Source organism: Maylandia zebra, unplaced genomic scaffold (genome assembly GCF_041146795.1).
Source record: "Maylandia zebra isolate NMK-2024a unplaced genomic scaffold, Mzebra_GT3a scaffold02, whole genome shotgun sequence".
Lineage (NCBI taxonomy): Eukaryota > Metazoa > Chordata > Actinopteri > Cichliformes > Cichlidae > Maylandia > Maylandia zebra.
The window spans coordinates 1,647,349-1,674,081 of record NW_027490032.1 but is presented as its reverse complement, the minus strand read 5'-3'; the positions used below and the strand labels follow the sequence as shown (position 1 = coordinate 1,674,081).

General features: G+C 41.7%; 2 protein-coding genes across 2 annotated transcripts; one reads left to right on the top strand and one right to left on the bottom strand.

Annotated features, from left to right (window-relative positions):
• Positions 1 to 3,044: 3,044 nt before the first annotated feature.
• On the top strand, positions 3,045 to 7,232 carry LOC101485883 (butyrophilin subfamily 2 member A1). The gene is made up of 3 exons (XM_004570608.3): positions 3,045 to 3,103; positions 3,961 to 4,302; positions 6,104 to 7,232. Exons 1-3 carry the CDS (start codon positions 3,052 to 3,054, stop codon positions 6,205 to 6,207), a joined length of 498 nt encoding a protein of 165 aa, XP_004570665.2. The 5' UTR covers positions 3,045 to 3,051; the 3' UTR covers positions 6,208 to 7,232.
• Positions 7,233 to 14,631: 7,399 nt separating this feature from the next.
• LOC143415711 (high affinity immunoglobulin gamma Fc receptor I-like) lies at positions 14,632 to 18,295 on the bottom strand. Its single transcript, XM_076881102.1, has 6 exons — positions 17,157 to 18,295; positions 16,791 to 16,826; positions 16,262 to 16,525; positions 15,937 to 16,182; positions 15,697 to 15,861; positions 14,632 to 15,314 (listed from the first exon to the last, which is right to left on the bottom strand). The coding sequence occupies exons 1-6, from the start codon at positions 17,185 to 17,187 to the stop codon at positions 15,205 to 15,207; spliced, it is 852 nt and encodes a 283-aa protein (XP_076737217.1). The 5' UTR covers positions 17,188 to 18,295; the 3' UTR covers positions 14,632 to 15,204.
• Between the last annotated feature and the right edge of the window lie 8,438 nt (positions 18,296 to 26,733).

The window sequence follows — 26,733 nt, the reverse complement described above, 5'->3', positions numbered from 1 at the left end:
GACGTCTACATACACACAAAGAGTACCTTGCCTGTGTGTGTGTGTGTGTGTGTGTGTGTGTGGGGGGTACTGCTGATCAAAGGGTCATATAACATCCTTGGTCAGGAAGAGGGTAGACTAGACCCCCCCCCCCCCCCCCCCCGGTGAGGAAGTCCAGCAGTTCATCTAAACAGAAAAGCACTTAGACTAGAACAAACGGTACGGTAATCCTACCATAAAACAATAATACAAGATGCGAACTTTTCCCATGCCCCCAAGATGCAGGTGTGCATTCCAGGAATGCACACCAAGCCTCTGTAGCCTGTTAAAGATCACACAACTTATCACTACACAATTAATTATACACCTCTTAGGATGAGACATTCTTTCAATCTACAAATGATTATATACTTCTAAGCATATATGAGTAAATGTTTCTAAGCATAAATGACAATCAACAATACTAAACCTATCAATATTATACACAACTGGTCCCATTTCACAGTAGGGCAACTTGCATGTGAGAAATTAAGGTTTCCTTGTCTTCTTTGACTTGACTTGATACCAGCTAACCAGGCCTGTGAAAGTGGACAGTTAAATAAAGCTGTGATGTATAAAGGTGAATTCGAGTTGGTTAACCTTCTGCTCTGCTTATATTATTTTTGTGTGTGTATGTGATGTATTTGTTATTTGTTTGCCTGTTTGTTTGTTTGTTTTTTATATTTCTGTATGGACATACTGCAAATCAATTTCCCGTTAGGGACAATAAAGTTACCATTGACATTGCATTGACGTTGACATGAAACCCACATTTCCTGATGTGAACATAGAGTGGAACAGGATTTCAGTTATTTAACATGCCGACTCCCTCGCCTAAATGAACTGTGTCCACATGTCTCTTTTCCCAGTCTGTCCCAGGAGAGTGTCCCAGTTGTTTATTGACATGAACTCATATTATACACAACTGGTCCCATTTCACAGTAGGGCAACTTGCATGTGAGAAATTAAGGTTTCCTTGACTTCTTTGACTTGACTTGATACCAGCTAACCAGGCCTGTGAAAGTGGACAGTTAAATAAAGCTGTGATGTATAAAGGTGAATTCAAGTTGGTTAACCTTCTGCTCTCATATTAGGGGTCATCACAGTAGCTCATCTGCCTCCTTCACTCAGTCTCTAACATCCTCCTCTATTGTGCCAACCCTGCTGATTTGCCTATTTTCTTTGGTAAACAGAAATTCAAATACGTCTGAGTATTAAACAGCTAGTGGGATGAAACATGAAAATACATTTCTGTAGAAATACCACACAGAATTGTGGTGAAATGAGTCAAACATGAACATCCCTCAAAACTGGGGCACAATTTTGTTTAACTGCAGCTTTAAAAAGAGTAAAGGGGTGAAAAGGTTCAGGAAGACCTTCAGCAGGCTCCATGGATCAATTATTGTATTGTTATTATTGTGTCACACTACAGTGAAGAATGAAAAAAGAACTGGGCACTTAGAAAGTTGTAGTTCACTTCAACAGCCTTCACTTATTAGGCAAATGTGAACCACAACACTCAAGAGACAGAAATCCTGTGGGCGTCGTGTCACAAAGGGCACCTAGCATGAAAATCAGCCAACGTTAAAAACAGTGGAAGTTTCCACTGTGGTAAAATAGTGAGCAGCTGAAAGTAACTGTGACGGCAGAAGGTTTGTGTTGCTCAGCGGTGACATCAGAACTAAAGAGAAATGACACTCAGGTTTGAGTCGTAAAAAACATCAGAGGCAAAAAACTTCCACAGACACTGTTGGATCGGTCGGGCTGTAGATCGATGAAGAATAAACAAACAGTTCTGGTCTCACTTTGTGTTCGTGAGGAGGAACGTTGGGGTGATGAACCACGGGTGTGCTTGATGCTGATGCAGAACTGTGGAGAGCTAAAGGTGGAAGAGCCGAAGACAGAGAACAAAGGAGGAACACGAAGAAAGGAAAGTGATGAAAACGATTCTTCACCACAGTGAAGAAAAAAAAATCCCCAAACGTCTGTCAGACAGTTTCAGAGTCTTCATGAGGCACATGAATGAACCTCAAATACAAATGTGCCAGCTTTGACTACTGTTGTGAATGTTTCTGTGAATAACTTATCAATTTATGAGGAATCAAAAATGCTGTCAAAATTTGAGCGTTTAACCCCCTCTCCAATGCACTCTGAGGGCCTGTAACTTTGAAAAACCTGTGAACACAAATTCCAAAGAGTTCTTAATGGTTAGTACCCACATTTCTTTGGTGTGACAGGAATGATTCATTTTACCATCACAATCGTTAACAACAGAGAAGTGAAACTGTGTGAACGCCCCTGCTCTCTTTCCTGCCTCGGCCCTGTTAGGGACACGACCATCTCAGTGATGCCACAGACAAACAGAGAAGCCACCATCAGTTGCAAAAACATCGGCACTGTTCTTAGTCATTTTAAGATAAAGCTACACACACAAAAACCACACACCACAAGATCCATCAACCTCCTCCTGAGGAATTTCTATTTTTCATATTTGTGCCACTTTTAAAAATACAGCAACAACACTAGGAATAAGACCTGAGCCATCAGGACAGCATCCATGAATAAATCAGGAAGATGATACTCCAAGATGAGCTGACGGAGTGACTCTGAAGATGAGACCGAACAGGAACATACAAAATCATGCAGTCTACCACTGACACACAGGCAGATGACAAAACATGAAGAAATCTTACTAGTGTCTAGAAAATGGCCATGTTAAAGCGCAGCACAGAGGCCCTGAGCACCAGATCTATAGAAGCCAACATGACCCTGAAGCCTTTTCTCAAATGCAGCTCGAATTCCTGTAAAAAGCCTGAGAGATGAGAGACATCATCTAAACTGTATGTCAGATTCCTAATGTTTTACAGTTTATATTATATCATGTTCATATCATGAGCATTAAATAAGTGTGATCTCACATTCTCTTAAACGCTACTTTCCTTTGAACCTCCCACACTTTGTCCCCCCCTCTGATTCGTGTGAAAGCCTAATGCTTCCTATCATCACGCCACCGTCTACAGCCACCTGTCACAGATGAACACTCTCCAAGTCCTCCTGTTTTTGGCTCTAATTCTTGGATCTGCAGGTGAATGAAAGAGCATGTTTACATTGTTATTATTTAATGGTATTTCTGTGGAAAAGGGTTCATGTTTTTTAAATGGTAATGTTACATTTGTACATTTCAGTTGGTTACCAGTGGATCCACATGTTTCTGAGCTGCAGAGAAATGATGCTGTTAACATGATAATATGAGACAGTGACTCAGAGGAATGTGGGATTTTTTAATTTTAGGCACACTGACTCTTTGATGTTGCCAAGGTTTTTAATTATTTATTTATTTCTACTTTAACTTTCCTTCACTAGAAAATGTTGTTATTTTAACCTGTGATCTACATTTTTATTTGAAGTTTAGTTTTTACAGTGTACTTAAAGCAACAGCTTGAAGTTAATATTGTTACAAAAGGCTTTTGTTTTCAATGTTTTACAGCATAGTCACAATGGATTCATTAAAGTGATTTCCTCTGTTACAGTGAGGCCCGTGACCACAGACTATTTAAAGTATTTTTCTCGTCAATGCTTTGCTTAACTTCCCCGAAAAATAACAGCTGTGGGGGATTTCTTCCCTTTCTAGTCGGCCTACTGTTAATATAGATTCACTCTGTGGTCACAGCTACTGTTATCTGATTTGCATTTGGATTGCGCTCGCACTTTTTTTTTTGCATTTGTGGGCAGATTTTTAAGATTTCTAAGAAAAGGCACACACAAGGTGTGTGTGTGTGTGTTTTCATTTTTCAGCTTTCAGTTGAAAAACTGGACTATGACAGTGTGCTGGTTGTAAGTAGCAAATATGAGCCTGTCCAGAATGATTGTAATGCACTAACCAACAACACTAATCCAGCTATAATTTGGGGTGTGCAGTATTTCTGGATTCTTTTCTTTTAGACGAGAAAGAAGTGGAGGTTGGAGAGGATGCAACTCTCGATTGTCAGGGTCCCCATGAAGGGAACATCTTACGGGTAGCATGGACCAAGAGTGACCTGAAAGCAGACGATTACGTCTGTTTCTTACGGGAAGATCGTCTTTACAAAACATACCAGCATGAGTCTTTCAAAGGTCGAGTGGAGCTGGAAGACCCAAACATGAAAAGTGGAAAAATGTCCATCATTCTGCACAACGTCACCGTTAACGACACTGGAACATATGAGTGCCACATCTCATATGAAACAGATCACAGCCAGAGATCTGAGATGAAGCAGGAAACCAAGCTGAAAGTTACACCTGCAGGTGAGTTGAAGCCTCGAGTGTGTCCTCTGTAACCGTTTGTCCCTCGATGAGCAAGACAAGCCGGTTAAATCAAGAGTAAGAATTCCCTCTTCCTGCTTTCATCCATTTTATTAGTCATGTCCTGGCTTCAGGTATATACTCTTATGATTATACATTTATTGAACTGGTTTAAGGCAGCACGGTGGCATGGTGGCTAGCACTGTTGCCACACAGCAAGAAGGTCCTGAGTTCAATTCCACCATCAGGCCGGGGTCTTTCTGTGTGGAGTTTGCATGTTCTCCCCCTGTCTGCGTGGGTTCCCTCCGGGTACTCCGGCTTCCTCCCACCGTCCAAAGACATTCACTTAGTGGGGATAGGTTCATTTATTAATCCAAATTGCCCATAGGTGTGAGTGTGAATGGTTGTCTGTTGTTGTGTGTTATCCAGGGTGTACCTCTCACCCTATGACAGCTGGGATTGGCTCCAGCACCCCCTGTGACCCTGAAAAGGATAAGCGAATGTATGGATGAACTTGTTTATTAGTAAAATATCAACTTTCATAAATGCCAAGATACGTGCATCTATCCACTTTCCTCCTGTTCTGCTACTACTGTGTGAAGCACAGCTAAGCAGACAGACAGCTCTTTGACCAGTGACAGGTGTGCTGGCTACTTTATTAAGACGGCCCTTCAAAATGCAAGCAGAGTAAAACTAACAGACATCAACAAACATGTACCTCAGCCTCAGGGTCGACGCACTTATGGTATCAATTTCAATATCCTACGTCACCTGACAGGATTTTTTTTTCATTTGACCTCTGACCTTGAGGTTGATATCCCTGAGAGTTATACTTGTCTGAGATTTTTTACTAGAGCTATGCTATTGATTTTTAATTCCTTTTCCTTCTCAAGTTCACATTCACAAACTTGAGTGTGCACAACAATCCCTCATGAACATTTTATAGCTGAGTGATAAAAATTAAACAAGGTGCAATGAGACCTGAAGTTACATAGTAGCCTGTTTCTTAAAATTAACGTCTGTAAAAATCACAATTGTACTCAAAGTACCAGAAAGTAATAATTGAAAACATGTCAAAAGCTCAAAATACTCAGAGGCAGTGTTTTCCACAAAGTCATAAATAAGGATGGAGTTGGGTTCATTAATGACTCTTTAACCATCACAAGCGCACATGTGAGAAATATTTCTTGCTTCTGACTCTGCCTAGCTGCTACTAGCTATCGCAATGCAACCTATGAACAGACAAAGCAATAGCGCCACCTGCTGGTGAGATTTAACCCAGCCCACTTCCACTCATCAAATTCGAGGTCAAGGTTGGGGTTGAGTTTATCACAGGTGCCAGAAGGCAATAGACAGGTACACCCTGGACAGGTTGGACAGGTTGCCAGTCGGACAGAAAACCATCAATACCAGTTTAGACTCACCAGTTTACCTAACGCGTGGATGTTTTTCAACTGTGGGAGGAAGCTGTCAAGAACCCATGGCCCCAGCCGGCTGGCCACCACTATGTTACCCTGAGTGCTTTTAAACAAGTGTTACACTGACAGTAATGAAAGCGAGAGTGAAGGAGAGAAGCTGACAGAGTAAGCATCGTCAGAGCTTTCCAGTCACTTTGTGGTCACTCTGACAATCCGTGTGGCAACATTAAACCAGTTCAGGCCACAGTAGATAGATTTAGCTGATGGTTGAAAAGGTTTTCAGTGAGAATCAGGAAACAGGTCATGATTCACAGTGAAGCTGGTTCCTGTTCTGTTCTTCACTCATCACCTACCTAACACACCTGACACCTGTTTCTTTCCTGCAGTTCAAAGACAAGGAGCGAAGAAGGACGGATCTGTTGGACTTGTATCCAGTCTATCAGTTTCCAGCCTGCTTCTCATTGTTGCTGCTGTTGGATATTTGGTGTAAAGAAAACAGCAAAAGAGTCGGAACTTGGGCTGTGATCGGGCTGAACGACAGGTGAACTGATGGACAGAAATTCAATGAGTGTGAAACATGTCCAGAACTTTCCCTGAAAGTCTTTGCACTGGGACAGGGCAAAACAAGAAAATCCACTGACTAAATGATAATGGTGATAGTATCTGGTGTGTTTGAGGATCAGACTAACAAGACAAAAACTCTTGCACATGAATATATTACCACTTCATAAAATAGTCACAACTTGTAATTTGAGCCATGTCCTTGAAGGCAACTGGAATATTTTGCACTTCTAAAGGGTGAAAAAATGCTGCTGTATTCATGTGAGAGATCGACGAGAAGCTTGGCAGTATCACACATGGTGGCGCGACATTCATGAAAAACATTTCAATCAGCCAGCAGCAGGTGGAAACATTCACAGAGGGGATGACCCGGCTCTTGGAAGAAAATTAAATAAGCTTATATTGAGCTCCAGACACATGACCTGGAGCGATCGTGGCTCAAGAGTTGGGAGTTCGCTTTGTAACCGGAAAGTTGCCGGTTCGAGCCTCAGCTTGGACAGTCTTGGTCGTTGTGTCCTTGGGCAAGACACTTCACCCGTTGCCTACTGGTGGTGGTCAGAGGGCGCCAGTGTCCGGCAGCCCGGCCTCTGTCAGTGTGCCTCAGGGTGGCTGTGGCTACAATGTAGCTTGCCATCACCAGTGTGTGAATGTGTGTGTGAATGTCGGTGGATGACTGAATGTGTGAAGCGCTTTGGGGTCCTTAGGGACTAGTAAAGCACTATACAAATACAGGCCATTTACCATAACACGAGGGATTACTTAGTGTTCTGAGGCATCCCAGAGGAGGCAGAAGACGATCTAGAAGCTTTTCTACTTCAGCTCTGTCTGTTTATTGTCTTTTCTTTTTTCTTTCCGTCTTTTTTTTCTGACTGTCGGCCTTGATGATGTCATGCACTGTAATAATGTAACTAATGGATTCGAACTGATTAAATGTCCTGCATGTGAATACAGCAGGTTTCCTCAAAATAGATGTCATTGTGTGTGTGCGTGTGTGTGTGTTCCTGTCTAGCTATCCTTGTGAGGACCGAAATCTGCATTCTACTATACTTGTGAGAACCAACAGTCACTTGTGAGGACTCACCGGTCCTCACAAGTTTGAAGGCCTTTTTGAGGCTCAAAATGTGGTTTTAGTGTCAGGGTTACATTTAGGTTATGGTTAGGGTTAGGGTAAGGGGCTAGGGAAACCATTATGTCAATGAAGGTCCTTACTAAGATAGCTGAACGGGGTTGTGTGTGTGTGTGTGTGTGTGTGTGTGTGTGTGTGTGTGTGTGTGTGTGTGTGTGTGTGTGTGTGTTGCTGCCAAGTCAGTTATTAAAAGCTAACGAGAGTTTGATTAAATGTGCTGGTTTCAAGATTTACATTAATGTTTGGCACATATTTGCTTTTGTTGCCTCCCCTCTCCTCCAGACTGCATTTGACCTCAAACAAACACTTGTTACACTCAACTGTCTCCAGTTGACCTGGCCTTCTTTTCCACTGTCATCTTCTTCTGAGTTGTAGGTGCTGAATCATCCACACACGCTCTTTTATCTTAATTTCTGCTGCAACATTTAGATAGTAGGATCTAAATGTAGGATGAAAGCATGAATCCATCCTGCTTTGCACCACTTCAGCCTGTGGTCAGAATCAGAATCAGAATCAGAAAGGGGTTTATTGCCAAATGTTGAGCAGGTTTACAACATTAGGAAATTGCTGCGGTGCTTCAGTGCAAACATAGTGTCATAAATAGCACTTAAATAGACATGAAAAAATAAAAGTAGGAATAAGAATTAAAAGTGCTACGTAGAAAGATATATACATGAGTGCAGGTGGTGATCAGTGCCAAACATGGAATGATGCAGTGACACAGTGTAGGGTCATGTGTTAGTGGTGGGAACAGTCATATGGTTATTGTTCATGTGTCCAACAGCAGAGGGGAAGAAACTGTTCTTATGGCGAGAGGTTCTGGTGCGAATGGACCGGAGCCTCCTGCCTGAGGGGAGCAGGTCAAACAGACTGTGTCCAGGGTGAGAAGCGTCAGCTGTGATCCGAGCTGCACGCCCCAGTGTCCTGGAGGTGTACAGGTCCTGCAGAGATGGGAGTCTGCAGCCAATCACCTTCTCAGCAGAGCGCACAACACGCTGCAGTCTCTGTTTGTCCCTGATAGTGGCTCCAGCGTACCACACGGTGATGGAGGAGGTGAGGATGGACTCGATGATTGCAGTGTAGAATTGCATCATCGTCCGTGTTGGCAGGTTGAATTTCTTCAGCTGCCTCAGGAAGTACATCCTCTGCTGGGCTTTCTTGATGACGGAGGTGATGGTGGGCTCCCACTTCAGGTCCTGGGTGAAGGTGGTACCCAGGAAGCGGAATGAGTCCACAGAGGTGATGGGGGTGTCAGTCAGGATGATGGGGGGGAGTGGGGCTGTGTGCTTCCTGAAGTCCACAGTAATCTCCACTGTCTTCTGGTCATTCAGCACCAGGTTGTTGTGGCTGCACCAGGACACCAGACGTTCAACCTCCCTCCTGTAGGCAGACTCATCCCCGTCCGAGATGAGCCCAATAACGGTGGTGTCATCTGCAAACTTGATTAGCTTGACAGACTGGTGGGTGGAGGTGCAGCAGTTGGTGTACAGGGAGAAGAGCAGAGGAGAAAGAACACAGCCCTGAGGGGAGCCGGTGCTGATGGTCCGGGAGTCCGAGACATTCTTTCCCAGCCTCACATGCTGCTTCCTGTCCGTCAGGTGTGGTGTGACGTGTGGAGGATTTTCTTGACACACAAACTGAGTGTTATATGGTTTCTTTAACATGATAATGAGTTCACTACACTCAAATAGCCCACACTCCAGAGTCACCAAATCGTAATCTAATAGAGCAGCTTTGGGCCATTGTGGAAGTGAGTGATGGACCAAAAATTGCAGAGAAATGTTTCCAGCACCTTGTTGAATCTGCCACGAAGAATTAAAACAGTATGAAGGCAAAAAAGGGTCCAACGCAATATTAGGAAGGTGTACCTAATAAAGTGGCCAGTGAGTGTATATTACTTTAATTAAATCAAAAATGTGAACACATATTTGACGTTAGATTTTTGTGGTGTTGTGTGTCAGTTAAAACAGGTGTGACAGGGCGTTTTTTAAAGAGCTGAGCTCTCCTGATCCTGTGTGATGTCATTGAGAATAGAATAGAATAGAATTCAACTTTATTGTCATTGCACATGCACAGGTACAGGGCAACGAAACGACCACCAGAGATCACCAGGTGTGAACACGCCTGCAACAAACTAATTAGAAAAGACATTTTATGACGTTTGAGTGTGAATTTCCTTCCATATCAGATACAAAAACGGTGCTCCGCATTCATAAAACGCGAGTGATATTAAAGTTTCAGTGGTGGAAGATTAGAGTTGGACAGCCTGTTGTTGCATTTAAGTGTCAGTAGATGGCAGCACGAGACCATGGTTTAATCTGGGCACAGCAGACAGAAGGTTGCAAGCTGGTGACTTTACCTACATACATGAGCCGGAGTTCTGTCAGACTAACAGACTTTTTTCAAATGACCACATGATTATAAAGAGATGTATCACTGATTTACTCCTAGAGATCATTTCCATTTATTCCTATAAGAAAATCCAACACATTGTGTATAAAGGAGGATTATTGGTGGAGTAATAGGTTTTCCTCACTTTACAGGATCTGAACATCTATTGAAAAAGATCATAACTTAAAGTATGAATGGATATAATACTAATCCATGTAACACCAGTAAATATTATTCCTCTTTACAGCGTTTACATACTTACTTCTATTGCTGCTTCTCATGAAATGTGTTCATATTTGGATATTGAGTCATGCTCATTTTTATGTCCACTGTAATCATTAAATGAACCCAACCCACGCCCACTATACACCGTGACTACAGCATGGTGAGTTTTTGCCTGCTGGTACCCATCAGTTGCCTCCAAAGACCCACAGGCTGACCAAACCCAGTAAGACTCTTCTTCTTCTTTAGCGTGACGGCTGCCTTCACCTCCGGTGTCCACCATCTGGTTCGGGGTTCCCACCATGACACTCACCAATCATTTGTGGCCAAAGAGTCTTGTAACTGCTTCAGCAATGGAGGGATGTGTGTGTGTGAGTCACCGCAAGGTAGCAAGGTTGGTGCAACACACACAGGAATGACTCTATTTTTTATATATATAACTGCACTACTCTTCTGTGGCACTAATATTACAGGAAATTATCATGGTTGTTCTGTGAAAGAGGTTAAATATATCCACCAGCTGTGATAAAGCACATGTACGTAGGAGGTGCAGGTGCTTAACTTTCCTGAAACGGCACACTTACACAGGCTGTTCTGAAACCGCTGAAAGACGTTCCTGCTGCTTCCAGTCTGTGGCTGAGGTCAAGCTATTTTTGCTCTTTGTGGATTCCCCTGTCTCTCTCTCTCTCTCTCTGACCACAAACTCTGAGCACAAAGAAGAACAAAAAGTGAGACCAAAGGTTACTGACCCCGTAAAAGTGCCAGCTCACAGTTGTAGCGTTAACAGTATAGTGCCACACAATAAACTATACATAACATTATACTTACTGGCATCATTAAAACATTGTGTTCCATCCATACTGTAGTCAAATAATATTTATAATTGTTTTATGTTTGTCAAACAGTGAAAGAGAACAAGATGGAAACTCAATCACAGCAGCAAACATACAAAAATAAATCCACAAAAAAATGAAATAATTGATAAAGACAGAATGTTGTTTAAAATATCTTTTGCAGGTCAATCATAAAATATTATTAAATTATTTTTAATTCATTGATTTTGAACAAACTTTTCCTTAATTTGTGTGCTGAACCATGTTTACTTTCTCTATAATGGAAAAAGAAAAGTGATGTCTGGACTAAAGCTAGGTCTAAAATATGGCTCGCAGTGACAGTTTGACAGCTTCTGTTTGTCAGAGCTGTCGAGTGACTTGAGGACAGAAGAGGAAGATGCACATGATTAACCACAGAGCCGTCAGTCATGGAAAACATAAAGCCAACATGCCAGGATGTTTACAGCTACAAAACTACTAAATTATTAACCTAATCAAACTACAAATAGAGTACACAGGTGAACAGAACAATAAGAATTACATTTACTGTCTGTACAGACACTTATGTAAAACTTAAGTCTTTCTTTACTTGTCTTATTAACCCTGCAGGGAAACTTTCATCAGAAACAGGAAACTGGAAACCTCAGAGCTGTTATTGACAATTACATGTGGGGGAAAAGCACTAAAAATAACACTATAAAAATCCCACAAAGCATAATAACTACAATGTGCTCATTCATTAAAATATTTCTATATCTACACTATTTAAATATTTAAAGTTGCTAAATATTTAAATAGTAATGATAGCAAAATTTGAAATACCTAAAGTACTTTGATTATTTCTATATCTCTCCTTGCTTTACTCTGTGGTGAACGAGACCACGTCATATGATACAGTCATGTGACGCGGTCTCCTTTAGTGGTTTCAGTTTTACAGATTTCTTCTTTTTTAATGTTTCTGTGATGAACGATGAACAGTGATGAACGGTCAGTTCAGGAATCCTTTCAACAAAAGACTTTAATTGGCAAATTAGTTCAAACTTAGTTGTGGCACGAGGGCTTGATGTGAGCTTGAAAATCGTATTTAAAAAAGAAATATCCCTGTAAGTCATGTGACTATCCGTCACTCATAAATCTCCTTGAGGGAAACACCCACTTGAAGTGGGTGTTGTGGGTGTTATAGCCTGTTCAGCTTCTCTGTTAACAGCCTGATCTGGGATCTGTAGAGCAATGAGCAGTTTTGGGAAGGTTACTTTTAAAATGTATTCCATTACAGAATACAGAATACATGCCCCAAAATCTATTCTGTAACATATTCCGTTACATTACTCAATGACAGTAACGTATTCTGAATACTTTGGATTACTTAATATATTATCATGCTTTTTACAACAACGTGAATGTACTATTGCTGTGTGATTTATTACTATTACTGAAGGTCCGCGACTCCGAACTGTAGTAAAGGGACCTCTGACTAATACGGCGGGGTCCCTGTCGGCTCGTAGCCGAAAAATAGCTTTACTTTGTTGTGTGGGTCAACTTTTCTTGCGAGGTGTACAGTCGAGTCTTAATAGCTTACTTACAACTGGGCTCGTCAGGCACTCTTCTTGGCTGAAGTGGTTATTATTATATTTACATGCTTCCAGCTCCCGTTTTTCCTCGACGACAACTTGTACCTTTCCACTCCCCTTTTTCTCCCTCCTCGCGCTCACAGACCAATAACGTGTATGGCAGTCCATTCTCCCTGCAGCACGGACTACACTGCCCATGATGCTACATTCTTTAGAGCTATGCTTGTAGCATTCTGCCTGTTAGCTTAGCACAACAACAACAACGAAAAGGCGCTCTCTCACCCAGGAAACACACAGTCGAAGAGAGAGAGAGAGAGCGTCGCCCTGTAACCATGGCAACCGTAACGCTGCCGCCTGGAACAACAGAACGTAGCTGTCAAACAAAACCCAAACAGTCCTGACCCGCGACAATATGAAACAGGAAAGTACCGCAGTGTAATCCATTTATTTCAACAAAGTAACTGTATTCTGAATACCACCTTTTTAAACGGTAACTGTAACGGAATACAGTTACTCATATTTTGTATTTTAAATACGTAACGGCGGTACATGTATTCCGTTACTCCCCAACACTGGCAATGAGAGATGCGTTCAGGAACATCTGCGATGCTCTTCTGGATTCTGCTGCTTGCCTGCCTTCTGTTGTTCGTGTGTACAGGTGAGATTTTACTCTTCTATCAAAGCAGCGGCCTCGTGTCCCTGTGACTGTGGTCTTGGACTGATTCAACTTTACTCTCACTGTAAACACGTACAACAAAATCAAGAGTTTGAAAGTCTTGACTTTGTCAGTGTTACAGTCAGGTGGGCTGTAGGCAGAGGTGATGATTACTACACTTTAGTGTCCACCGTAAAGTTTGCAGCAGATTTGCATTTTATTCTCACATTTTTGCTTTTTTGTGTTGTTTTTTTAATCACAAGTTTATCATCGTCATCATCCAATAACGTCTGTGATTGGTGCAGGCAGCAGGGCTCATTTTGAGTCATGTGACCTCATTTTAATGTGACAGTCTGAAGCAGAGGAAACCAGAAACTGCTAGAATGAAAGTGTGAAAGCAAAAACATTGCTCATAATCTAAAACTTTGGCCACGCCTAATAAAAGCCAGGTAGATGTGTCAGTGGTGTTCAATAAGAAATAAAGGTAGTGTTGCTTTTTACATTTTAAAAGTTGAAAAAAATTATTTAAAAAATTCGGTGACGCAGGAACATACCAGTGTCGGATTTTATTCACCAAAAGAACTGATGAGCTTAAGTGCTTCATCATACTCAACATCACAGCTTCAGGTGAGTCTGCTCTCAGTTCATTAAATAATATAAAGTTAGGATAGAGGTGGAATTTATCTAACAGCCACTCAGCCTAATTGTACCACAGTGCTACAAAGTCCCCAGTGAAACCTGCACCTGCTGTCCTACTTAATAACACAAAAGGTTATTAGGTCATAAACGAGTAGAGCATCATCAGATGATCTCATCTCTGATTCTTGTGCTTTCAAACTCCTTTCCTGTGGAGCTGAGGCACATTCAGTTCAGTGTGACGGGAAAAAGATATCAACAAATACAAAAAAAATCAGCTTGGTTGGTTTTTTTTTTCTTCTCATGTGCCCCAAAGCCTCTGAATGAGCTGCTGACATGTTTCAAAGGGTGACAATACTAATGTAATAAGTACACAACTGTTATATTTGTCCTCACACTGTGTCTGCTCTGCAGGTGTCATGGATGAAGAGGATAAACAGATGTGAAGAGACGAGGACAGGTCTCCTTCAGATATAGATGATGTGTCTGTGTGTGCTGTGTTACTTTTTATTGTCATTGTTATTGTTGTTGTTCTAATGTATATAAGACAAAGGAACAAAGCAAAGTATCCCCCCACTTAAGTACATCATTAGTCATGGATACAAATTCTTCTTTGGTTTTACAAACGCGAACAATGTGCCATCACTGAGAGTTAGAAATGTTCCATTGAACAAAACTAAACAGCAGCCAGTATTTGAAGCGTTGTAGAAGTTGGGAAATAATTGTGTCCTGCCTGGTAGCTAGCTTCAGTGCTATGGGAAGGTTATTATAAACACGTTAGCACAATGAAGCTGGAGGATGAGTGCTAACAAGTGTCCCCGATGGGTGGGAACAAATGCATCATTTGGCAGGAAGAACAAACACCAAGTCTACCACGCGGGACTCAAAATTCTCTCCGGTTAATACTTTTTTTTAAATACACTTGCTGTAAAATAAATGTTTTTTTTGTTTTGTTTTGTTTTTAAGGTGTGCTGTTTACCTGTTTCTGAATTTAGACATTGTTAATCAAGTCTCTGGTTAACAACTCTTTCAATAGATTTAAATAATAATAATAATAATATAATATAGTAATATTATATTACACATTTAAATCACGTTTTTACTTTTTCAGTAAGCCTCCTTGATTCTTCTTGTGTGAAGTCTGATAAGGTGGCCTGAAAGTGGGAGGGCAGGAGTTTTAGTCTTTCTTTGGCTGTCACACTTGTTTAAATGTTAACTTTGCCAAATAATGAGGCCAATTCATCAGGTTTTCAATAAATCTGGTTAAACGTTACACATTTTGTCGTGATACCAAGTTTCAAGAGGATACCAGAAATATAAACATAACCCAACAGTTCACAAAGATAGCAGTTTCATTGACTTCTGCAACACACAACAACTCTTAAATTGCACTAAAATGAAGAGTGTGTATATCTTACATTTTAGTTCCATCTTAAAGCAATGATTTCACATATAATTCAATCACAGTGATCTGATATCGTGTCTCTTAAGCTCAGAAGTGATGTTCAGTGGTGACCGCCACGATGTCATCCAAGTCCTTAGCTGATCTCTGCCCAGCCTGATTGGGCGTGGCTGTTACCTTAGAGATGAGCTCATCATTTCCTGTTAGATGAGGTAATTAATAATAATAATAATAATAATAATAACTTTATTTTTAAAGTGCTTTTAAACAAAGTGCTGAACAGCTATTTGAAACTAAAAAGATGAATAAATAAAAGGGATAACTAGCAGTACAAGTAAAAACACAATAGTAGTTAAAAACACTAAGAATTTAAAAACTAAAAGACATAGATTTAAGACATGTAAGATAGGGTGAACAGATGTGTCTTCAACTCAGTTTTAAAAACCTCCACAGAGCATGCCTGCCTAATATTTTGAGGGAGGCTGTTCCACAAGAATGGGGCACAAAAAGAAAAAGCACGCAATTAAACTTTTTTACATTGAATTGACCACAGTATGTAATCAAGGTGATTTAGACTGTTACCTTTGGCTCTGTGTTGATACAAAGACACCACGAGGAGAGTGGAGATGAAGTATGGAGTGAAAACGACCAGGTAGAAGAAAACTCTCAACACAAGGTCAGCTAGAAGGGCTGGAGATGGGGATGGGGTTGTAGAGGTGAAGAGTGAGCTTGTGGTTGTAGGTCTACCTGCAGAGAGAATCTCACATGTTCAGGTGAATATGTGGATAAAAAAAGAGGTGAAATCAGAGTGAAGCTCCTCACCTGTGACAGTGATCCAGCTGGATGGAGACTCTCCATGACCGCTGATGTCACACTTGTAGAGGCCTTCATCAGACCTGGAAACATGCTGGATGGTCATGTGACCTGTAGGCTGCTTCCTGATGAGGGAGCCATCTTTATAGAAAGCAGCTGGGAGGTTGGAGGGAGTGGTCTTTGTTTTACAGAGCAGAGTGACGTCATCTCCCTCCATCACAGGGAGGACAGGACTCTGCAGGATCACTGATCCACCTCAACACAGAGACAAACTACAGCATTTCATCCATTTACACACAGCTTCATCAACACTAACTCCACACACTCAGCTTACCAGTGACTGTCAGGTTAACCATGTTACTGATGGGACCCTCTCTGGACTCACACCAGTAAACTCCACTGTCCAGTGGGTCAATGTAGCTGATGTTACAGGAAGAACCAGCTAGTTTTCCCCACCCATCTCCACACTGAGTCCTCTGTTGTTTGCTTGTGTTTCTCCTCAGAGTCCATCCAGCAGAGCTGTCGTCCTCCTCACAGCTCAGAGACAAAAAGTCTCCTTCAAAGACCTGAGAGCTGCTGGGACTCACAGTCAGACGAGCTGTGAGGAGGATATACATCAAGTACACAAACTAAATTATCCTCTTGTTGTCAATAACAATCACACAATAAGTGTCAGATAATCTGCGTCTCTGGTTAACATCAAATACTGGATGATTTAGTGAAACTGAAGCTATAATAAGGTCAAACATTACCATACCCAGAGATAAATCACTGTAATGATTATCACATAACGCAAAGCATAAAAAAGGACTTTAGGTGTCGTTTATGTCAGGTTTAAACTGTGACAGAAGAAGGTTACTGACCTTGGTTTGTTGAGCAGCTCAGCAGTGAGATCAGAACTAAAGAGAAATGACACTCAGGTTGATTTGAGTTTGACATTTAACCAGATTACAGAAAACAGGTAACCACCAGACTGTGGTGAGTTACACACTGATGCAGAACAAGCACACTCATGAGGAAATTTCGATGTATATTAAGCATTTTTACTCCATATCTTTTACTTTAGCTAGTTGTTGTTTTGAAGACTGTTGAGTTCCTCTTGACCCTCTTTCCTCTTCTCGTTCCCCCCGATGAAAACTGATCTAATACCTCTCTGATTCTACACCAACCTGGATGTTTGTGGTGGAGAATCAACAAATTTTCATACACAGTCATTGCAGTGTACTTACAGAGCAGCCACAGCACAGATGTGTTCTTCATCCTACTCTCGGTGATATCAACACTTTGACACTTCACAACCACTTAAAGTCAAACCCTCCTCTGTGACAGGATACCAGAGTTGTGGTTTTCAGCTAACGCACAGGTTTCTCTGTTTTACTGGAATAAAGCAAAGAATAAAGTTTTAACATGTTAAACCTAAACAGCAGGATGGAGAGAAATGAAATCTACATCCAACCTAAAGGGGAACACTGGTACCATTAAACACACACTGTGGGTGAGCGGCTGAAGTCAGTCAGGAAACCACAGACAGAAGTAAATACATGAAAACATCAGTACCTGAGATGCCTTCACTGACAGTCCCTTTTTTGAGATTTGAGGACAAACTTCTCTAATGTAATCTGAAATAATCTCAACAGTAACCATCAATGATGTTGTATTTTATTTTATATTTTTATCTTAAACAGCGATGATGTTTCAGGTTTTTGGAAACAGCTTGCATTATTCTGTACATGACTGTGGTTCAGCTGAGAGGAAGTGATCTGCAGGTGGTTTGATTATTGACGAGTGACTGCAGTAATCAGGCTGCTTTAACCACTGACTGTCAGAAACAGATAAAACTTCTCCTGCTGAGACAAAGACCAACACTGTGATTGGTTCTTGTCATCAGTGTGGGAGACACACATTTCCAAAGTCTTTGCTTTAGGATTAAAGGTGACCTGCCACAATCTTTCTCCTCGACTCATCTGCAGGAAACTAGTGGAAGGACGGTGTACTCTTCTGACACATCCTTTTTATATCTTTGTCATGGATTTGTCCAGACATGTTCCTTTATCTCTGGCTCTCATATTTCCCACATCCATTTCCATGTATACACATGTTTCCGTGCACACGCATGAATAAATGAATGTGATAAGAATAGGAAAGCATCTGATGGATGTTCACTGTACTCACCTGGCCTCTACAAACACTACATCTCAGTCCAAAAGAGAAGCTCTGGGTGTTTTTAGAACGGGAGATTTATGTCATGGATGTGCAGGCTACAAATCTGCAGCAACAGTGTGATGCTATCATATATCAGCAACCTGTACCCAATAAAGTGGCCAGTCAGTTTTATTAGTTTCATTAAAGAAAGAAAATAAAGGAGGGGGGGGGGGGGGGGGGGGGGGGGGGAGTCTGTGAGGATCATAACACAGGAAATATGTACTTCTGTTTCTTCATGTGCTGACGGCCTCTTTGGTCTGTCTCCACTAGAGGGCTGTTAAGAGTCTGCCATAAAGTTTGGAGTCATTAAAAAAATATTTGTGTACTGCCCCTTTGTCTTGTTATTCTTTGCTCAAACACCTCCTTCTGTGATAAAACGACAGCTACTGGTTTCCCCCCCGTTCAGTCATTCATTAGCTAAGAAAACATGTTTCTTTATAAACCTGAATATAAACACAGAGTTATTTGGAACATAGCAACATAGCAAACAGCTGGATTGTCAGATTGCTCATGTGAGAATGCCTCCTGTAACAGCTGTATTACTCTGGAATGTAGGACCACTGTTTGTCTTCCTCCTGGAGTTTACCTCTGCAGGTAGGACGTGTCAATAATCCTCTGTATTTAGTTGATCCTGTTCCTATTTAGTAACATGAGTTAAATTTCATATTAGAGATGCTGTAGTTTATAGTGCTTGTGATTGGGATGGTGTTTAGGGGGGTCGTCTAGAGCAGCGGTCCCCAACCCCCGGGCCCCGGACCGGTACCGGTCCGTGAGTTGTTTGGTACCGGGCCGCGAGAGTTGAGGCTCATGTGTGAAATGTATAGTTTTCAGGGTTTTTATCGGTTTTCAGTGTTATTTTGTTATCGTTTTTATCGTTAACTCGGTTTTCCTGGGTCTTTTCACGTGTATTATGAATAAATCTTCTTTTTTTCGGTACCGGTACTAGTTTTATTTTGTTGTATTTATCCGCGACACCTTAAAGGCCGGTCCATGAAAATATTGTCGGGCATAAAACGGTCCGTGGTGCAAAAAAGGTTGGAGACCGCTGGTCTAGAGGCAGAGTGAAGGAACACTGAGAGTGGCCGGGCACGGACTGGTAGACGTCCTGTATGTTGTACTAATAGTTTAATAGTTTAATTATTTATATAGCACATTTAATTGCAACAGGAGCGTTGTACTACTCTCAGTCAAGAATATCATGAATTCAGGGCCTATGAGAGCTATTTGAAAATATAACTAGCAATAATACAAATGACAAATATGTAAAATTCTTTAAAATTTCATAAGACATGAAACCAGTTCAGTTGAGTTAAGTTCATTTTTAATGGCACAAATGGATGACAAGATAAAATCAAAATATTCTCTTTAGGATGAAATCTTAAACACAAGCAAACAAATTTTTCAGCGGTTTAATAAATGTAAAACTCGATCACAAGCATAGGAGCCAAATCTTTGGCACATAAGACAACTTGCTTGTCCTTTGATTAGAAGCTCGGGGTCATAAGTATGCCATGGCTCTACTCGCCATAACAAACCTAACTGTATAATCAATCGACTATTGTTGATTGTAGAGTTCATAAATTAAGGTTGTAAAGGGCAGAAGTAAACCTATGTTGTTAATGTTAAACAACATTTCTGGTGTCCACTGTGTGGTGGTTTACCCAGTGTGTCTAGCTCCAGTGTCCTCTGGAGAAGTGAACCGTTTTACTTTGACCTTTGACCTCTCGGCTCTGTGTTGTTTCCTCTTTCAGACCAGAAAAATGTCACAGCTAAGTCTGGACAGGATGTCACTTTGCCATGTCGAGCTCCAGACAACAACATTATCATGATCATAGAGTGGAGTAGAACTGACCTCAAGGAAGAATATGTTTTTGTGTATTGGAGATAAGAAGACAGTTGAAGGACACTCAGAGGATGGATCTGTTGGACTGATAGTTGATCACTTTCTGCTTTGGTTCTGGTTGCTGCTGCTGGTTTTGTGATCTACAGAAAACTTAATGCTCATCAGAGACAGGATTCCTACCAGCCCGCTGCCGGCAGCAAGTTTGAAATTCTGCCATTCCAAGCTTGATGTTTTCGCTCAGCATGGCTCAAGACATTGTACAGAAATAAATGTTACTTCATATCACTACCATAAAAACATTTCTAGAATTTGAAAAGCTGACCAACAGGTGGCTGAAACAAGCACAAAACCAGAGAATAATTACAGCATCATCCACTGACATGGGCTCTAAAAATGTTGAAGCTTTGAGTTGCTGATAAACAGGTTTCTGGTTATGAACCAAATTAAGAGCAAAAACAAGAAATTGTTTCCTGTTTGTTCCCATGCTGCATAAAAAAATTTAAATCAGATCAACAGATTTCGTGGTCCTAAACTCAGAGCGTTACAAGCTGTTTGACACAACTGGTGTGTTCATTGATCAAAGGATGTGAACTCTTATACATGAACACTTTACCTCAAACAGTCCAAACAGTCTCACAGCACTTTATGAAACAGTCACAACTTCTAATTGTGGTTCATGTCCTTGAGCACTAAATTAAGATTTTCCCCTTTTAAAGAGTAGAAAGGGGGGCTGAAACTGCTGGGTTGGGGTTGGATGGAGATGCCAGTTGGCACCAATGTTCCCTCTAAGCTGCGCGCATGCGCAATTTCGCACTGCTGGCACGGTCTCTGCACACAGAAAATATGGGTTTCGCACAAAAAAACTAAATTGAAATTAAAATTGAAACTTTAACAATCCTGTTTTGCAGTGTTAGTCAGTAAGTGACTGGCTGCTCCCCGTATGGGATTAAAACGATGCCACCTTATCCCATAGTCCAGCCAATAATGCGATTCACGTTCGTATATACGGAGCTAATCAACGTCGTTGACAGGCTATGACAGCGTCCTTATGTGCCGACACCGGTGTTTTAGCTAGCAAAGCGGCTGATGTGGAGTGAAGCCACGTTAATGACAACGTGTACAACCATTGGAGATGTGAGCAGGACAGACGGAACAATTGACGGGAAAAGTGTGGACTTTATACCAGTTTTTAAATTGTGTTGATAGGCCACGTAAAACCAGAGTTATGATAAAAATATGCAATGTTTGGTTTTCTTCCTGAATACTACCGTTGTTTATATTTACTGCAGGAAGAAACACTCGAAACACTCTCTGCCTGTGAGCAAAAACAAAAACCAAAAAAACCCCCACCCTTTCCTATTGGTCGAAAAATGTACCATCTTGGCCAATCAAAAAATGATATGGCAACATGGCATTTAGTTGTTAAGAAATGGTGAAGTTTTAGGAGTGACGGTGGTTTTGAGATGTGAGAGATTTGCGACGTTTAGCGCAAATCTTGTGTAGTTAGTGTGTAGTGTAGTCAATAGTTTTGTTGTGTGTGTCAGAACAATGAGGCGACTGCTGAATGTTACAGGTGTTACAGGAGTGATACATCTCCTGTTGTCAGGCCTGCACGTATCAGGCAGTTGTTCTCCTTTATCTCATAGTGGACAGAAATAATTTTTTGGAGTGGCACAAATAATTTGCGTGGCATCAGATTTGATACAGAACAGCTGATTGTTCTGTAAATAGTTTGAAATGTTTGTTTAAAAAATGCCTTGGCTGCATTTTTAGGTAAACAGATGCAAAAAACTTTGTTTGCATAACTCAGTTACTTTGTTGAAGAAGTAACTATATAATTATTGCCCAGCATTGGTCATTATATACTGTATTTTGCAGACAGAGAGTTACAGGACTCTCTCCCAGACCACAGACTCATAATAAGTCAGAGCTTTATAAAAATAAATAAATAAATAAAGTTTTCAAAATTGGAGTTCAAGTTATTTTTACTTCCAATAGTGTTAACATACTACACAGGTCATGAACAAGATTGTTTTTCAATTTTCATTGTAAGTGGGCTAAAGCAGTTAATTAAAAGTAGTCTAACATAAATGTAAATGATGTAATGTGATTATTTTAATAAACCATGAAACTTGGATGGATTTGATGCTGGCGTGACCACAGTGCACACGTCTGCTGTTGCTCACAGTGGTCCAAGGGATCGCTCAGGGAGTTTGTGTGTTCGCTCAGACACATGAAAAATTAGAGGGAACATTGGTTGGCACTTTCTCAAAGTCAGAGTTTTTTGTTTTTTTTTAAAAAGAGTCTTTATTCTCACTAAAGAATTTGACAAAAAGATGTGGTACACTCATGAAATACATGATTATAAAATCATACTGGCTGTAATGAAGTGAACATTTGTGTCACTGAACACAAACACTGTGTGACTGTTTCATATTTCCTGTGAGACTGGGCTGACTGTGTTTACACCACTGCATTGTTTAGTGCTAAAGGCAGAATTCAGTTTAAGCTTTAAATCTGTGCCATGACTATTATCTGTGAAGTGTTTTTTATACAGTGAACAAAGCTTTACATTTTCTAAGCTGATGATTTATTTTGTACATAATAACTGAATTTAATGTAACACTGGCATCAAATGACTCTTTCTGACTTTAGTTTACTATTTTTTTTTGTTGTTTTTTTGTTTTACATTACCACCAAGTAATGTTTGTTATTTTGTGTCAGTGTTGTGCTGCCAGCTCCGAGTCCAAAGGGTCTGATGAAAATGCTAATTTTAAAATTTATATTTGAGTAATTTGTTTGTCACCTCTCCTCCAAACTGGACCTCATTCAATGAACTGCCAAAACAGTCCAGTTCAGTTTCATGGAGGAAGGTGCCAAGTGTAGTAGGAAGTAGAAGTTTGTCTGATTTTTTTTTTTTTAAGTATGTGTTGATTTCATTTACAGAGCAGGTCCTCTTAAATATTATTTTCTCTGTTAACTTAAAATTTTGTAAGATATTTACGTTAAAAATATTATAAAGCACCTTGAGGCAACGGCTGTTGTGATTTGATGCTATATAAATAAAACTGAATTGCTGCTGTAAGTGCGTTTTGTATTTAATTCATGATTATTGTTACTTCCTGCTTCACTGTGTAAACCCCACGGTGTCTGAACTCACAGAGCTCGACTGAAATGGAGCATAGCTCAGCTTCTCACATCTGTTAGATTTTGTTTTGGTTATCTTTTGTTTTGTTATCTTAAAGTTAGTGTAGCAGGTTGAAAAAGCTACATGTTTATTTTTGTAAGAAAACCAATTACCCCCTTATTTTGACATTGTTATGTGTTGCCAGACCATGGTTATATTTCATTATGCCAGTAGATGGTGCTCTTGCGCTGCTGTGGAACTACCAGAGAGACTCTAGCTATAGGCTCTGCGCATGCGCAGCTCAGAAATAAATGAGCTCCGGCCTGAGCAAGACGTTAACTTTGGTGTCCTCTCTATTAATCCACAGGTACTGACAAACAAACTTTTATGTTACCAAACTGGTTCTAAATGTCATGTAAGTTGAGTAACAACTGCTCGGCTATATTTTGAGATGAGAGTGATGATGTTGTTTTGTGGTATTTTGTTGTAATGAGTAGAGCAGGGCGATATGGCCAAAAATATTTATCACGATATATATTTGAACTTAATCCCACTGACACGTCTTCCGAGGAGGAAGCAGAGTCTGGGGATGAGGGGAATGACCCGCCAATTTCCGGGGGCGAGGTCACTGAGGCAGTTAAACAACTCCTTGGTGGCAGAGCCCCTGGTGTTGATGAGGTCCGCCCCGAGTTCCTGAAGGCTCTGGACGTTGTAGGGCTGTCCTGGTTGACACGCCTCTGCAATGTTGCGTGGAGATCAGGGGCAGTACCTGTGGACTGGCAGACCGGGGTGGTGGTCCCCATCTTTAAGAAGGGGGACCGGAGGGTGTGTTCCAACTATAGGGGGATCACACTCCTCAGCCTCCCGGGGAAAGTCTATGCCAGGGTGCTGGAAAGGAGAGTTCGTCCGTTAGTCGAACCTCGGATACAGGAGAAACAATGCGGTTTTCGTCCTGGTCGCGGAACACTGGACCAGCTCTTTATCCTCTCGAGGATACTTGAGGGTGCATGGGAGTTTGCCCAACCAGTCTACATGTGTTTTGTGGACTTGGAGAAGGCATTCGACCGTGTCCCTCGGGGTGTCCTGTGGGAGGTGTTGCGGGAGTATGGGGTGTTTGGCCCATTGTTACGGGCCATTCGATCCCTATACAACCGTTGCAAGAGCTTGGTTCGCATTGCCGGCAATAAGTCGGACTCGTTCCCGGTGGGTGATGGGCTCCGCCAGGGCTGCCCTTTGTCTCCGGTTCTGTTCATAATTTTTATGGACAGGATTTCTAGGCGCAGCCAAGTGGCGGAGGGCTTTCGCTTTGGTGACCTCAGAATCTCATCTCTGATTTTTGCGGATGATGTGGTTCTGTTGGCTTCATCGGGTGAGGGCCTCCAGCTCGCACTGGAACGGTTCGCAGCCAAGTGTGAAGCAGCGGGAATGAGGATCAGCACCTCCAAATCTGAGGCCATGGTTCTCAGCCGGAAAAGGGTGGAGTGCCCACTCCGGGTCGGGGATGAGTTCCTGCCCCAAGTGGAGGAGTTCAAGTATCTCGGGGTCTTGTTCGCGAGTGATGGGAGAAGGGAGCCGGAGATCGACAGACGGATTGGGGCTGCAGCTGCAGTAATGCGGACGCTGCACCGGTCCGTCGTGGTGAAGAGGGAGCTGAGTGTAAAAGCGAAGCTCTCAATTTACCGGTCGATCTACGTCCCTACCCTCACCTATGGCCACGAGCTGTGGGTAGTGACCAAAAGAACGAGATCGCGGATACAAGCGGCAGAAATGAGCTTCCTCCGAAGGGTGGCTGGCCTCTCCCTTAGAGATAGGGTGAGAAGTTCGGCCATCCGGGAGGGGCTCAGAGTAGAGCAGCTGCTGCTCCACATCGAAAGGAGCCAGCTGAGGTGGTTCGGGCATCTGACAAGGATGCCCCCTGGGCGCCTCCTGGGTGAGGTGTTCCAGGCATGTCCCACTGGGAGGAGGCCCCGGGGCAGACCCAGGACACGCTGGAGAGATTATATCTCTCGGCTGGCCTGGGAACGCCTTGGTATTCCCCCGGATAAGCTGGAGGAGGTGGCTGGGGAGAGGGAGGTCTGGGCCTCTTTGCTTAGGCTGCTGCCCCCGCGACCCGGCCTCGGATAAAGCGGATGAAGATGGATGGATGGATATTTGAAAATTTGCGATAACGATATAACTGACGATATAATTGATGCGAGACAAAATACAACTCCACAACATTACTAGCGCAAAAAGACAACCTTCCATTTATTTTCACTTAAACAAGAAGCTGGTTTTTATGTACATTAAAGCTTTATAAAAATGTAACAGTGCAAATGCAAATTCCTTGCTGAAAGTTTAACCAAAAGGCATTTCCAGTAGAAATGGGCTGACATATCCTGAGCATAACCATGTATAATATCCACTGAAGTTAAAAAGAGGTGCTTTGCAACATTAAACTGCAGTGTGCAGTACATATTTTTCGGACCATATGGTGCACGGGATTATAAGGCACATTAAGCGAAACAAAGCAGTCAGATAAATCAAACTTTATTCAACTCTTTCTTCTTGCTTCCTCCACTTCTGTACCATTGATTCATTAATGCTGTATTCTATCACAGCTGCTCTGTTCCCATGTTGTTGCAGTATATTAATGACTAACCTCGTATTGTGGATGGATTATCTCAGTTGTTCTCCTGACTGAAGTTTGGTCCGTTTACAGCATCCTGCCATGCGATTGCATTTGTCTCTAACCATGAAGAACCTTCACGTTAACTTTTATAAGTGGAAAAGTGTTAGTGTTCGTCCTCCAGCTTCACTCTTTATGTTATGCTAACATAGCTGTGTCGCTAGCGATCAGGTAGCACATCATTATATACCAGCTAGCCCAACTTCAGTAACCCTACAAACGTCACTGCTGTTTAGTTTCCCGTCTTCATTTATGTTGGAAGTGATAACAGAGCTGTACGTTTGAATTTTTTCAGAAATCTCTCAGTCAGAACATGCTATATCATGCTTAGGTAACTAGCGAAACTAGCGAGCTAACTTCCGCTAGCTTCCTGCTAACTTCTAACTCCGTTAAATGTAATAACTTTTGTTTTCATGGATGCCTGGAAGTTAAACTTTATAGTTACACCTGGTAAAGCAGCAATGCTGATCGTTTTATTAAAGATGAAAGAATTTAGACAGTTTTTAACTTTCAGTGATGCTGCAGTGTTGTTTGACCTGAAGCATACAGAGTTCAGGACCCAGATTACTCCCAGATTTAAGAGCATCTTAGTCCGACAAATACGACAATAACGACGGCCGCTTGCATGTTCTGCAAAGAAATGTGCTTTGTTGTGTATCTGACGGACAAACACCAAACCAGTTCCACATCACTGAAGTTGCACCATTTTTACAAACCAATTCTGGTTCATCTGTTTCACTCAACAATCGGCCATGTGCGTATGAAAACAAAGGCACTGCGCATGCGCGTTTTACTCCCATTCTATCGCGATATTTCATTTTCCTATCGTTGCCTAACATTATACCGGTATTACCGTGAACGGTATAATATGGCCCAGCCCTAGTAATGAGTATTAGTGTATCATTGGCATAATGCTACGTAGCACTATAAGTAGCACTATGACAGTGGCAACCTGCGACTTCCGAA